General features: G+C 39.8%; 1 protein-coding gene across 3 annotated transcripts in view; it reads left to right on the forward strand.

Moving 5' to 3' along the window:
• Positions 1 to 15080, forward strand: part of TRAK1 (trafficking kinesin protein 1) — a 313032-nt gene that overhangs the window by 262343 nt on the left and 35609 nt on the right. For all 3 annotated transcript variants that reach the window (XM_078377383.1, XM_020813575.3, XM_078377382.1), the window contains 5 exons: positions 380 to 510; positions 690 to 764; positions 3444 to 3581; positions 12606 to 12682; positions 13706 to 13942. In XM_078377383.1, coding sequence (XP_078233509.1) covers positions 380 to 510; positions 690 to 764; positions 3444 to 3581; positions 12606 to 12682; positions 13706 to 13942 — 658 coding nt within the window. The remainder of the gene's footprint in view (positions 1 to 379; positions 511 to 689; positions 765 to 3443; positions 3582 to 12605; positions 12683 to 13705; positions 13943 to 15080) is intronic.

The following is a 15080-nucleotide window of genomic DNA, read 5'->3' on the forward strand; positions in this document are numbered from 1 at the left end:
TGAGTAACCCAAGGTTAAGAACCAGTGTCTTAGGCCACTGCAGGATAGGGTGATCTTTTTACCACTGCTCTGCTAGCCCTTCAACAGATTAGAGAATATTTTTCAGGCTAGTAATTTTTGTGCACTCTTCTTACACAGCTGAGTTTACAGCAAATTTTAATTTGCTAATATTTTGGGGCCCTGGCTTATTCCATGAAATATGAAGCAAGAGGAATACATTCTGAATGCTACTGGTTGCACTGATCTTCTTTTTTTAAAAAAATTACCTCGTTGCTGATGGTTTAGCCAATAATTGGTACTCCAAAGGTATTTTATATTACCTCATTCTTTCTCTTTGCACTTTTAATATACATATTGTTTGATTGATTTACTATTTAAGGAGATGCAAATGTCCAGATTGCCAGTCTCTCTGAAGAGTTAGCTAAGAAAACTGAAGATGCAGCCCGACAACAGGAAGAAATCACCCATCTCCTCTCTCAGATAGTGGATTTGCAGAAAAAGGCAAAAGCTGTAAGATTCAAGTAATATGGGGTGGGATGTGGGGAGGAATAGCTACAACATAACATGGTCTTATTTCCCTTTTGACAAGCCCTGTTAATTTCAATATATGTTGAATATCTGTAAAGGAAGGTACATCATGGAATTGTTGGCTTTTTGTGATGTTTTTCATTTTTATCTTTTTTTAAAAGTGTACAGTGGAAAATGAAGAACTTGTCCAACATCTGGGAGCAGCTAAAGATGCCCAAAGACAGCTCACAGCAGAAGTGAGTGTAGCTGTTTTAAATAAACTTGAATATAAAGCTATAAACACATTAAATACTCTAAATGACCTTAAACACACCTAACTCTATTTAATGTCAGTCTATTAATTTGTCTGACAGTTCAGTGCTACTTAGGGTTCTGTGCTAACTATTGGTGTTTCATTGCATGCACAAGCTGCTCTAGAAAATCTCCAAAACAAGTCTTAAGCAATTCGCCATTGTTTTTTACTACATTCTATAAATTAGTGGTCCCCAACCTTTTTAACTCCCCATTGGGGAGGGCTGGGCTTCCCCGCTCACGCTTATGCATGAAGGACCAAGAGGCACTCGTGCACGCACGTGCACACTCACACACATGCACGAAGGGGCGGGGCACTCACACAGGTGCTTGCACGTGTGCAAAGGGGCTATGCAGAGGGGGAGTGCATGTGGGGTGGGTGGGAGATCTGTCTCCGTGGCCCGGTCAAGCTCAGGCCGCAGACTGGTACCGGGCCGCAGACCAGGGGTTGTGGATCCCTGCTATAAATGCAAATTTTCTGGTCTTTGTTACTCCATTAAAAAGCAGAATTATAGTCCTTATTACTAAAGAAATAATTATAATGATAGGCTTACTGAAACTCCAAAAGCCGAAAAATAGCTGAATAGCCTCCATGATAAAGCAGAAACTTTAAGGAGCACAGAAGAGCTGTCACTTCTTTCCTTTGCCCTCCTGGTAGGAGAGGCAAATAAATTTTGCAAGATAAGGACAACTACATGTAATTAGTTGGAGATATTAGAGGAACATTTCGCGCAAAGATGGACATGATAAAGGACAAAAATGGGAGGGACCTAACAGAAGCAGAAGACATCAAGAAGAGGTGGCAAGAATACACAGAGGAATTATATCAGAAAGATGTGGATATCCCGGACAACCCAGACAATGCAGCTGCTGACCTTGAGCCAGACATCCTGGAGAGTGAAGTCAAGTGGGCCTTAGAAAGCCTGGCTAACAACAAGGCCAGTGGAGGTGATGGCATTCCAGTTGAACTATTTAAAATCTTGAAAGATGATGCTGTTAAGGTGCTACATTCAATATGCCAGCAAGTTTGGAAAACTCAACAGTGGCCAGAGGATTAGAAAAGATCAGTCTACATCCCAATCCCAAAGAAAGGCAGTGCCAAAGAATGCTCCAACTACCGCACAATTGCACTCATTTCACACGCTAGCAAGGTTATGCTCAAAATCCTGCAAGGTAGGCTTCAGCAGTACGTGGACCGAGAACTCCCAGAAGTACAAGCTGGATTCCGAAGAGGTAGAGGCACTCGAGACCAAATTGCTAACTTGCGCTGGATTATGGAGAAAGCCAGAGAGTTCCAGAAAAATATCTACTTCTGCTTCATTGACTATGCAAAAGCCTTTGACTGTGTGGACCACAACAAACTATGGCAAGTTCTTAAAGAAATGGGAGTGCCTGACCACCTTATCTGTCTACTGAGAAACCTATATGTGGGACAGGAAGCAACAGTTAGAACTGGCTATGGAACAACTGATTGGTTCAAAATTGGGAAAGGAGTACGACAAGGCTGTATATTGTCCCCCAGCTTATTCAAGTTATATGCAGAATACATCATGCGGAAGGCTGGACTGGAGGAATCCCAAGCCGGAATTAAGATTGCCGGAAGAAACATCAACAACCTCCGATATGCAGATGACACCACTCTGATGGCAGAAAGTGAGGAGGAATTAAAGAACCTTGTAATGAGGGTGAAAGAGGAGAGTGCAAAAAACGGTCTGAAACTCAACATCAAAAAAACTAAGATCATGGCCACTGGTCCCATCACCTCCTGGGAAATAGAAGGGGAAGATATGGAGGCAGTGACAGATTTTATTTTCCTGGGCTCCATGATCACTGCAGATGGAGACAGCAGCCACGAAATTAAAAGGCGCCTGCTTCTTGGGAGGAAAGCGATGACAAATCTTGACAGCATCTTAAAAAGCAGAGACATCACCTTGCCAACGAAAGTCCGAATAGTCAAAGCTATGGTTTTTCCTGTCGTGATGTATGGAAGTGAGAGCTGTACCATAAAGAAAGCAGATTGCCGAAGAATTGATGCCTTTGAATTGTGGTGCTGGAGGAGACTCTTGAGAATCCCCTGGACTGCAAGGAGAACAAACCTATCAATTCTAAAGGAAATCAACCCTGAGTGCTCACTGGAAGGACAGATCCTGAAGCTGAGGCTCCAGTACTTTGGCCATCTAATGAGAAGAAAAGACTCCCTGGAAAAGACCCTGATGTTGGGAAAGTGTGATGGCAAGAGGAGAAGGGAACGACCGAGGATGAGATGGCTGGACAGTGTCTGCGAAGCAACCAACATGAATTTGACACAACTCCGGGAGGCAGTAGAAGATAGGAGGGCCTGGCGTGCTCTGGTCCATGGGGTCACGAAGAGTCGGACACGACTAAACGACTAAACGACAACGACATGCAATTTGCATCAATTATTCAGCTGAGGAAGTGCCTTGCAAATCTGGTCTCTTTAGTGGTAATTTATTAGTACTGTCATTGAAATAGATGTATAAGTACTGAATTGATTATACATGTGGATTTCATTCATTAATCTGCAACGTTTGTTTTGCCTTAAAAATGTCTCCTTATCTAGCTCCTAGTACATGGAATTAAGTTAAATTCTTTATGCATTTTAGTTACGAGAGCTGGAAGACAAATATGCAGAGTGTATGGAAATGCTACATGAGGCACAAGAAGAATTGAAGAACCTTAGAAACAAGACAATGCCAAATGCCACATCACGCCGTTACCACTCATTAGGCCTTTTCCCCATGGTAAGAAGTGTTATCAGAAACCTTTCCTAGAATACTCAATTTATACCAACACAGTGTTCATTAGCATAAGGAAGGGAATCCACAGCATTGTTTCCACAAATATTGAGAAAAGCATTTATTTGTCTACTAAACAAAGGGAATGCCTGAGATCAGTTGTGTTACTAAGCATGTTTTGGAAATAATAGCTATACTTGACAGTTAGTAAAGTGCAAGTAAAGGTCTGATATATCTCTTTTTACAACAGAACTTTAAAAAGTCTACAATTGGGCTAATATGGAAAACATTTAAGATAAACTTTCTTTAAATGCTTCTTAATTACGCATCTAGCAAAATAGTCCCTTGCCTTTAAAAACAATATTCCACAATGAATGTTATTAATATCAGAGTCAATATCACTTTTCTAATAGTACAGAGATGTTTGATTTTTTTTAAAAAAAAAAATCCATGTACTAAGGGTGAAAATAACAAAAACCTGTGAAAACCCACTGAGACGTGGTTTTTTAACGCTCGGTACTTTCAAATGCCAACTGAAAACATGGATGTACATCCAGGCCTTCCTTCCTGTCAACTACTGATTTCTTTGCTTTGCTATTTATTATTTATTTATTCCTGCACTATTTGTTATTGCTGTATGCTAATGTTTTTATGCTTTTTTAATTGTTTTTGATATTCTGTAAGCCACCCAGAGTGGTAGAATATACCAGATGGGTGGGATATAAATCGAATAAATAAATAAATAAATAAATAAATAAATAAATAAATAAATAAATAAATAAATAAATAAATAAATAAATAAATAAATTCTAATGTATTATTTAGGGAGGTAAGAAATGAAAACAGTAGCCTTTGACAATTTTGCAGAAGGAGGTGCTTATGCATGTGTATATCATAGGATGTGAAATTTGCAACTGATTCTAGTAAGATACTGTATTCATGACAGGGATTGCTGTAAATAACATCTTGGAAAGGGAGAAATTACGTAAGAGATAAATCAGTTTCTTCTATCTCTCCAAAAACTGCTGAATAATAGCACATATAGCACTGTTTCTTCCTCTTGCCCACAGGAATAGTCAACTGTGGCCCAGTGTACTTACTTTGCCACTTCCATAACCCCTAGGTGATATAATCAGTGCTGAGGCACTATGGAGATTATAGTCAAGAAACATATGGAGGACCACAGCTGTCCATCCCTTCTTTACTGTCATAAGGACATACATAATTTGTTGAAGGAACAACACCAATTCTTCCTTCTGAAATAGCCAAGAGAAGTACATTGAAGTGAATCTGTGTAAATGTTTTCCTGTATTTTGGAATAAAGAATCATTTCCTTCAATTAGCACAACATCATTGTGGAAAAAATAGTAATTTCCAGATAGTAGTTTTAGAAGAGGTAGCTGTCTTTGTGTTAGCATATGAGGAAAAAACAAAACAAAAATAAAGAAGACAAAAACATTGTGGCACCTTAAATACTATACAGTGGTGCCTCACTTAACACGCGCCCCATTTAACAATGAAATCGCATAGCGACGAAGATTTTAAATAGGGAAAAATCGCTTTGCAATGATCGGTACCCTGTTTCACTTACCGATCATTGCAAAGCGATGATTTTTTAACAGCTGATCGGCGGTTCCACAATGGCCACCGGGTAAAAAAATGGCCGTCCGCTGTTTTCTGGGACAGATTCCTCGCTTACCAGGCAGCGAAAACGGCCGCCATATGGAGGATTTTCATTTAAAGGTGAGTCTGAAGCCCATAGGAACGCATTGAAGGGGTTTCAATGCATTCCTATGGGCTTTTTAAAATCACATAGCGGCAAAATCGCTTTGCAGCGATTTTTGCTGCACCGATTCTCGTCGCTATGCGAGGCACCACTGTATTTTAACGTGAGCTTTCAAGGTCCACTTTGTCAGACATGTCCACTTCTCGTTCCCAGATGTTATTGATGAAACATAATGGTAGCAAATGATCTGAGGGCTTGAATCATAATTATATTTAAAACCAGGTTTGTCTTGTGATGGGGAAAGAAAGAAGTATAAGGTATTGACAGACCATAAATAGAAAAGTTGTCCTCCAGAAAATTCTTGGGGAAATGAGGACTACCCAATGCCTTCTGGATCCTTGCCCTTCCTGGCTCTTAAAAGTTTCCAGAAAGGAACTGGCCGATTGAGTAGGAGGAGTGGTGAATTCCTCCGTGTGACATAGTAGGATCCCATCATGCTTAAAGGAGACAATAGTAAGACCATTGTTTAAAAAAAGCCCTCTTTGTACCTCACAATAAGGAATAATTATGAACTGGTATCTAATATCCCATTCTTGGGGAAGGTGCTAGAGCAGGTTGTGGCTTCTCAGCTCCAGAGGTTTCTGGATGAGACAGATTATCTAGATCAATTTCAATCTGGCTTCTGACCTGGCTATGGAACAGAGACATCTTTGGTTGCTTTCCTATGCCAGGAACTAGATAGGGGATCTGTGTCCCTGTTGGTTTTGCTGGACCTCTCAGCGGCTTTCGATACTGTCATCCTCCTGATCTGTCTCTCTAGAATAAGACTTAGGGGCACTGTTTTATGATGGCTCCAGTCAGTCCATCTTGGAAGAGAGAACTCAGAAGGTGGGATTGGGGGATTCATGCTTGATACCATGGCCGCTGACATGTGGGGTCCCTCAGGCTTCTGTTTTGTCTCCTATGTTATTTAACACCTACATGAAACCACTGGGAGATTATCCAGAGTTTTGGGGTTTGGTGTCACCAGTATGCGGATGACACCCAACTCTACTTCTCCTTGGCACCTAAATCAGAGGAAACCGTTTTGGCTCTATATCAGTGTTTGGTATCGGTAATGGACTGGGATTAGGGTGAATAAATTGAAACTTAATCCATATGAGAGAAATAGAGGAATCAGTGCTGCTTTTGCAAGGATGATTGAGTAAATGGTCATGGTAAAAAAAATCAGTACATGCTCTTTGTTATTTAGCCAACACAAGGAATTTAGAGAAGTCATGAGAAATTATAAGACAAAAGTACAAATAAGGGAGGTACCCTATTGTACTGACAAGATGATTGAGTGAGTAAGCCTAGATAATAATGAAGGAACTGAAGTTAGAATGACCGCAGGGAGGTTAGGAAAAGGGATCATATACCAAATAAGGATAGAAATAAATAAGACTCTGGGGTCCAGGTAAAGAGAGGAGTGGGAGATATAAACAAAGGTGGGACTTCCTGTGATTAGATTAGGCACACCAGATAGGCTGTACATTTTGGATTACCCAGATCAATGGGGGGGAAACAAGGGAGGGACCATGCAGCCAGGAGAAGGGGATAAATATCATGCTTCCTATATTTGCATAAGTGCTTTTTAATAAAGGAGAGTTGCTTGTATTCATGGTTGTCTGGTTACTGCAGTAAGTAACAAGGGTGTGAGCATTTCTCACATAGACAAGACAGAAGTGCTTCTGATCAGTTGAAAGGCAGATCAAGGAATAGAGATACAGCCTGTACTGGATGGGTTAGACTTTCATTGAAAAAAAAATGGTGTGCAGCTTAGGGATGATCCTGGATTCATTCTGGATGCCCAGGTCTCAGTGGTGGCCAGGTATGTATTTGCATAATTAAAACAGTGCACCAGCTATGTCCGTTTTTTTAGAGATCTGATCTGGCCACTGTGACACACACCCTTATTACAGTGGGGTCTCGACTTACGAACGGCTCGACATACGAACGTTTCGACTTACGAACCGCTCTCATAGGAATATATGGACTCGACTTACGAACTTAGATTCGAGTTACGAACTCTTTTTCCCCCCTTTTTTAAAGCTAAGTCATCTTAGGTTAAAAGGAAAAAAGAAAAAATATCCCCCTCTAGTGGCAGAAGGCGGAATAGCAGCTTCCCATTAGTTTCTATGGACGAAAAGTAAGCCGCCCAGAGACCTCTGGGTAGTGTGGGCGGCATATAAATTGAATAAATAAATAAATAAATAAATAAATAAATAAATAAATAAATAAATAAATAAATAAATAAATAAATAAAAGAGCAGATACGGATTAAATGGTTTTCAATGCATTCCTATGGGAAATGCAGATTCGACTTAAGAACTTTTCGACCTGAGAACTGCCTTCCAATACGGATTAAGTTCGTAAGTTGAGACCCCACTGTACTTCCCTGCTGGATTGCTGTAGCATGCTCTATGTTGGTCTGCTGAGAGAAAGTGTCAGGAAACTTCAGCAGATCCAAAATGCAGCAGCCAGATTGCTGACTGGGGCTGGTAACAGAGATCAAATACCCACCCTCTGTTTCAGCAGCTCCACTGGCTACCAATCAGTTTACGGGCACAATTCAAAGGGCTTTTTATGCCCATTGTTCTTAGCTTTAAATATTGCCGTTTAATGATGCTAATCACCATTGTACACTCATTGTTTTCAACTTTAAATATAGTTTTTCATTGTTGTAAGCCACCTCGAGTCCTTTTCAATGAGAAAGGCAGGGTAAAAATATTTTACGCAAACAAAAAAATTTTAATTTGTGTTCTTGAAGGCTTTCACGGCCGGGATCCAATGGTTGTTGTAGGTTTTTTGGGCTGTTTGGCCATGTTCTGAGGGTTTTTATTCCTAACGTTTTATTTATAGCTGTGGTATCAGCTTTTATCCTTTTCAGGAGATTGGGTGATTATGGTGATCAGCGTGTTTTTTGCTGTGGGTGTATTGTTGTGATAAGAGGGAGAGATGATCTGTTACTGTGATTGGTGGTCTTTTGTGTGCAGTCCTTGTGGCTGGGTAGAGTTTGTTGACATTTTGCAGGCTGTATTTTTCAGTGCTGGGAGCCAGGCTTTGTTGAGTTTCAACAAAGGACACCTTTGTCTTTCTTTATCTTTTTAAAATACATTTTATTGGTTTTTCAATCTATCTACATTTGGTTAATGCTTATCAAACATTGTGTTACATGGGTTGCTTACAATTATTTGTTTTTTGCAACTTGGTGTCTTCCCAGTTGTCCCCCCAAATTCCGCACATCTTCCAATCATTCAAACCATCCATGTATGTATTTTAGTATACAGTATTGGCTATTATCATAACATTACTCTCATAGTATACAGTGTTTTCAAAATCCTCTAATATCATACTTAATAAAATTCATTCCAGTTCCAAATCTTTATAATTTGAGGTAATTTAACCGACAAACTGTAATTTATGCTAATGATAATTGAGTAAGTTCTTAACACATGATATATTATCTAGAGCATCTTATACAGATTTTCTTTGTATAGTTATTTAGCCATTTCTATCTCCACATTTTCTATTCTATCTATAACAATATCATATCTACTGCATGTTCATTGTGTACCATTTCTTTACCTCAAACTTATATTTAGCTTCAATTTATATTAAAAAAATAACACCAAATTATGCCTTTGCCCTGATTAGTGCTCCCTTATTTTAATTTAATTCTCTTTTTTAATATATAAGATATGCCCCTTTGCAATTCCAGAAGTTAGGTACCGTATTTTTGCTCCATAAGATGCACTTCCCCCCAAAAAAAAGTGGGGGGAGTCTGTGCGTCTTATGGAGCAAAGGTAGCAATTTCACCCTCACTGGCCCCGTTGGGGGTGTAAGGTACACCCGTCTCCAAGGAGATCAGATGAGCCGAGGATAGAGAGATTCCAGAGATTAGCCAGTCCCTATGTGGCTAAGATGAGCCCAAAACTCAGCCAGGCCCTGCACTAAATCTCTTTCCTCAAGTCCATCCCCTTTGTTAAGAAAGGCAATAAACACAAACATCCCATGAGTTAGTACTCAGGTGAAATCTGGGCTCTGTGGTAGCAAAATACTTGGCCAATTAATTAGGCTATTCTGTTCAAGAGACCAATGCATGCATTCATGTTCATTACTGTTTTTATTAAGAAATATAGTTCTAAACAGAATTCAGTTTATTGCAAAGTAAATCAGTTAGTAACATTTCCAACCAAGACAGTTAGATCACCCCTCAAACTCCAGCTAAGAAAAATAAAACAAGAAATGCATACTAAGCAACCCAGAGAAGATGGAGGTACTGAGGGTGGGTGCCCCCACAGCTGAGGATTTGGGAAACTCCCTCTCTTTTGGGGGGGTGCCTCTGCCCGCCAAGGATGTGGTTCGCAGCTTGGGTATCCATCTGGACCCAGAGCTCACTATGGAATCCCAGGTGGCGTCGGTGGTCCGTACTGCCTTTTTTCATCTAAGGCGGATAGCCCAGCTGCGGTCCTACCTTGATGTGGGGGTGCTCACCACCTTGGTGCATGCGCTCGTAATCTCGAGATTAGACCACTGTAATGCACTCTACGTGGGGCTACCTTTGAGGCTGCTGCGGAAACTACAGGTGGTGCAGAATGCGGCGGCCAGATTACTCAGTGGTGTGAAAAAATACCAACATATCTCACCCACTCTGGCCGCTTTGCACTGGCTGCCCATCCGATTCCGCATCGACTTCAAAGTGTTGATGATTACGTACAAAGCCCTAAACGGTTTATGGCCTCGATACTTGGCGGAACGCCTACTTCCCACCAAGATCTACCCGCGTCACTCGTGCGAACCAGGAGGTGAGGCTGAGGAGCCTAACGCCGAGGGAGGTCCGGAAGGAAAAGATAAGAAATCGGGCCTTCTCGGCGGTGGCTCCTCGCCTCTGGAACAATTTACCTCCTGAGATTCGCGGGTCTCCCTCGCTGGGTATCTTTAAAAAACAGTTAAAGACATGGATGTTCAGGCCTTTCCATCACATACCTCCTGATCCCCTCTTTCCTCTTCTTCTGTTTTTGTTTTGTTTCCTGTGTAATGTAATGTAGTGCTTTTATCATTTGAAATCGTTTATTTGTATTTTTATTGTATTGTTTTTGTTGTTAGCCGCCTAGAGTGGTCCTCACCGACCAGATAGGCGGGGTATAAATTAAATAAATAATAATAATAATAATAAAGTATAGGCTTAGCCATCCTTCTCTTAAAGAAAAGGCATTCTTACGTATCCAGGGATTCCATAGTCCATAGTCCATCAGGAAAGGTAGAATCCAATTGTAATCCATGTTAGGAAAAAGGCTTCATTTCAGGAGTTATAATCCATCTTGGGAAAAAGGCTCTTCTCTTCTTTCTCAGTCAAACTCCATTTTACAACTCACCCCCCTCCTTCTTCCTCCACAGGATGACCAATTAGGAACAAGCAAAAAGTGTCTTGTCCCGCCTAAGTTTCCCATGAGAATCTTGCAGGTGCAAGGACTTGTTATGACTACAAATACCTCAGCTCTCTAGTCATCCTAGCAACGAGATAAGGCTGAGAGCTATGCAGTTGAAAACAGCATGTGAAATCCCTGTTACAGACACAGACATTTGATTCAAAATGGATGCCATTAAGACAATCTTATAACTACATAAACCATTCTAATAAACACACAAATTACTTCAAAAACACATATCATTACAGGGGGGAGCCTCCCAAGGGTCCGAGTGAGCCTTCCAGGACCCTTGCGGGACTCCCTCCACCCCTCACGGGGCCAGCGCGGGTGAAATCGCCAGCTTCTGGGACTCTTTTGAGGCTTGGGAAGCTTCAGAAGAGTCCCAGAAGATGGCAATTCTGCCCCCTCTGACACCGGGGGGGGGGCAGAGTGAGTCTCTAAAGAGTCCTGGAACACACCCTAGGACCCTTTGGAGGCTCACTCTGTCCCCCGCCGGGCCAGAGGGGGCGAAATTGCCACCTTCCGGGACTCTTTTGAGGCTTGGGAAGCTTCAGAAGAGTCCCTGAAGGTGGCGATTTCACCCCCTCTGGCCCCCATGGGGGGTAGGGTGAGCCTCCAAAGGGTCCTGGAACACACCCTAGGACCCTTTGGAGGATCCCCCCAGCCCCCAAGGGGCCAGAGGGGGCTAAGGTGTATTCCATAAGACGGACCTCTCCATAAGGCTCACCAAATTTTTAGGAGAAGAAAACAGATTAATTTTTCCCTGTTTTCTTCTAAAAATTTTGTGCATCTTATGGAGAGGTGCGTCTTTTGGAGTGAAAAATACGGTATATACATGCTTTCCAACATTGAGAGCCACCTTCCTGTTTTCCCCCTTTTCATCTTTCTATGTAATTCCTTCTCTTAATCTTTTTTCAATTTTTGTTTCTGTCTTTCTAAACATTCTGCCATCTTTTTGTGTCCTTTAATGCAATTTTATGCATTTGATTTACTTCCAATTGATCTTTATACACTTGGTCTATCTCCAATAGATCTTCCAGGCTATTTTTAATTGATTCTGCCGATTTTCTCCTCTTATCTTCCCTTAAGACTCTCCTCAACTCCACTAGGTTTTCCGCATTAATTACCTCAAGCCCATCTTTAGGTTATCATACACCATCCACCATCCTCTCATTCCCTTATTCATCATTTCCTCTCTCAACAAAGGACACCCTTTGTAGTATGCCCTACAACAAACAAACTTTAATTTCATTGTTTTGTCATCCCCTCAGACAGATAACTTAACTCAGATAATTTAAATTTCATTAAAGATTATATTTTATTCATTATAGAATAATTTAATTACATTTAAAATTATAGAATAATTGTAGAATAATTTTAATTCAGTATTGGGAATCAAACACTTCAAATTCCTTTCTGTCTTAAAATTAATAGCAGGAACTGACTGGGAGTATATGAGAAAGAAGCTAAAATATTTCCATCTTAAAAATAATTAAGGCTCTGTAAATAACACTTAAGACTTAATTGTCTTAAATAACAGAAGAAACATCTGTGTCTTAAGGAAGAGTTGTGCTAGGGAAATGCAGGAGTACATTTGGCATTTTGCTACGTAAAAAATTAAAAAAAACAATTCTTATAGATGTAGGGGAAGGAAGAAAAGGGCTTGAGGAGAGTGCTTGTAACCCACAAGCCACAGTCCTGCTGCATACAGTATTATCAGACATTTTAACGTAATACAGGTTTTGTTTGCCATAATGAACCTCTCAGTCCCTATTACAAAAAGAGATACATGTTGGTGAAATGATGTGCCATCTTTTAAATTTATCTTTACAGGATTCCTTGGCAGCAGAAATTGAAGGGTCAATGCGAAAAGAACTCCATCTAGATGATCCCGACTACTCCGATCTAACGTATGGCAAATACATGATGCTATACTGATATTTTAATTTTAAAGTGCCATTTATCAAGTGATAGGAAAAAACAAATTCATGTGATAGAAATAAAACCATTAATGTGATCCATTTAATAAGAAGCAGCACTCTACCTTTTCTATGCAAAAGAAATAGACCTGAACTGCTTATAATAGGAAGGAAAGGCATTGAGAAGATTTGATGTTTTTTCAACTCTTATTTAAATTGGTTGTTGTGGGTTTTTCGGGCTTCTTGGCCGTGTTCTGAAGGTGGTTTTTCCTAATGTTTCGCCAGTCTCTGTGGCCGGCATCTTCAGAGGACAGCAAACGTTAGGAAAAACCACCTTCAGAACACGGCCAAGAAGCCCGAAAAACCCACAACAACCATTAGATCCCAGCCTTCGCGAATACTTATTTAAATTACTTCAGTTTTTTCAAAATAAACACTAATTCTTAATAACATTGCAATTTAATTTTAATTAAAGTATTTTGAAATATGAATGACAAATTGAGGATGTAAATTATTGTGGAGAATATAGTAAATTGCATATAGTAAATTGCCATTACTTCTTTAAGGTTTGGTGTGTTGTTTTGCATACTATATCTCAGTGGATTAAGCAGTGATGTAAAAATAGAGTTGATGGGTGATAATATAGCTTGAGAATGTCATGAGAAAACAAACATGCTGGAAAAGACAGTAATGCCAAAAACATTGAAAGCAACAGAAGAAGACTAAACAAGAGATAGGCTAACTCAATAAAGGAAGCCATGGCCTTGACTTCATAAGAGCTGAGCAAGGCTGTTGATGACTGAATTTTTGGGAGGTCACTAATGCATAGAGTTATTACAAGTTGGAAGCGACTTGATGACACATAACAACAGCAACGTTCAGTTCACCTCCAAAACCATACTTCCTTTTGCAAAATCCATGTTAGTTGTAACAAGTTCTTACTGTACGAAATTTATGTATGTATATGTTAAGGGTGTTATTTTGATGTTTACTAACTATCTGTGTCTTTGTTAGCCATCACAAGAGAGTTTTTGATACAGTACGAAACATCAACCAGGTGGTAAAGCAGAGATCCCTAACTCCATCTCCAATGAACATCCCTGGCTCTAACCAGTCTTCCGCAATGAATTCAGTCATTTCTAGCTGCATCAGTACACCACGGTCGAGCTTCTATGGAGGAGATGTCTCCAACATAGTGATAGACAACAAGACGAATAGCATCATCCTAGAAACTGAATCAACTGACTCTGGGTCAGTAATGTATAGCTAGTGCTTAAAAGTATCTCTGAAACAGAGTACTGTCCAAACCCTTTTGTTCCATTTAGCCACTTGTATCTTCAATGTTGCATTAGTTAGGTTAACTCCCTATCCTGATCTCATAAGAAGAATAGCATATGCTGTGATGTCAGCATAATTCTGGTCTACAGCCTTCTCTATCCCTGGTTTTGTTTATAAGTGAGCTGCTTTGGCCTTTCTCAAGTTACTAAGCACCTTAAAAATGTAATCCAGTATTATTGGATAATTGCATTTTACTGATTTAACAGCAGAATAACATAGTTCAGGCCAATTATTTTTGTACTGGTGCTAAGTGAATTCCCTTTAAATTAAAAGTTGGTTTCTGCCATAGTAATTGAATGGTAATTATTAATAACAGAGTATCCTCCTAATAACATGAATAAACAGAATTGACTGAATCAGATTCTAGGCTTGAAATTCTATTTTTTTTCCTTCCTGGCTTATTTGGCTTTAATTCACATACTGATGCCTTTAACTGTTAAAAAGCATTATTGCAGGGGGCGTATCCTGGGTGGGTAATTATTAAGATGTGTGCAGTCCTAAAACTGATATTCTGGGCTGCAGAAAATCTTGCCTCCCTTTCTAAAACAAAACCAAATAAAATAAATTCTTCTTTCTAGCTCATATAGTTGCGGCAATATATTTATTTAGCCGCCTAGAGTGGTCCTATGTGATTCAGATAGGCGGGATATAAATTAAATAAATAAATAAATAAATAAATTTATGTTGCCAATCTTGTTTCTCATTGTCAGTAGTACATGCACTGCCCATGCTTTAACTAGGTATCATTATGTGGTTTAGAGAAAAGATATGACAGGTGACTCAAGTTAAGAGTAAAAGACAGTAAGCACTCTGTCCTTTCTCACTGTATGTAACACATCACCTTGTAGAAGCTGTCTATATTTGATGAACAGATTCTACACTCTCCAGAAATCTCTGTTGTGATATACATTGCTGAAATCCTTTTGTACAATTATACAAATAATATAACTTTTGGGAGTAAATTGGCATTAATTAAGAAAACTACATCTTACTTGTTGCTTACTGAAATTTCTTGACCTATGATAATTGGCCTCTAAAAGTTATGCTGTTT

Source organism: Pogona vitticeps, chromosome 6, assembly GCF_051106095.1.
Source record: "Pogona vitticeps strain Pit_001003342236 chromosome 6, PviZW2.1, whole genome shotgun sequence".
In the NCBI taxonomy this organism is placed as follows: Eukaryota; Metazoa; Chordata; class Lepidosauria; order Squamata; family Agamidae; genus Pogona; species Pogona vitticeps.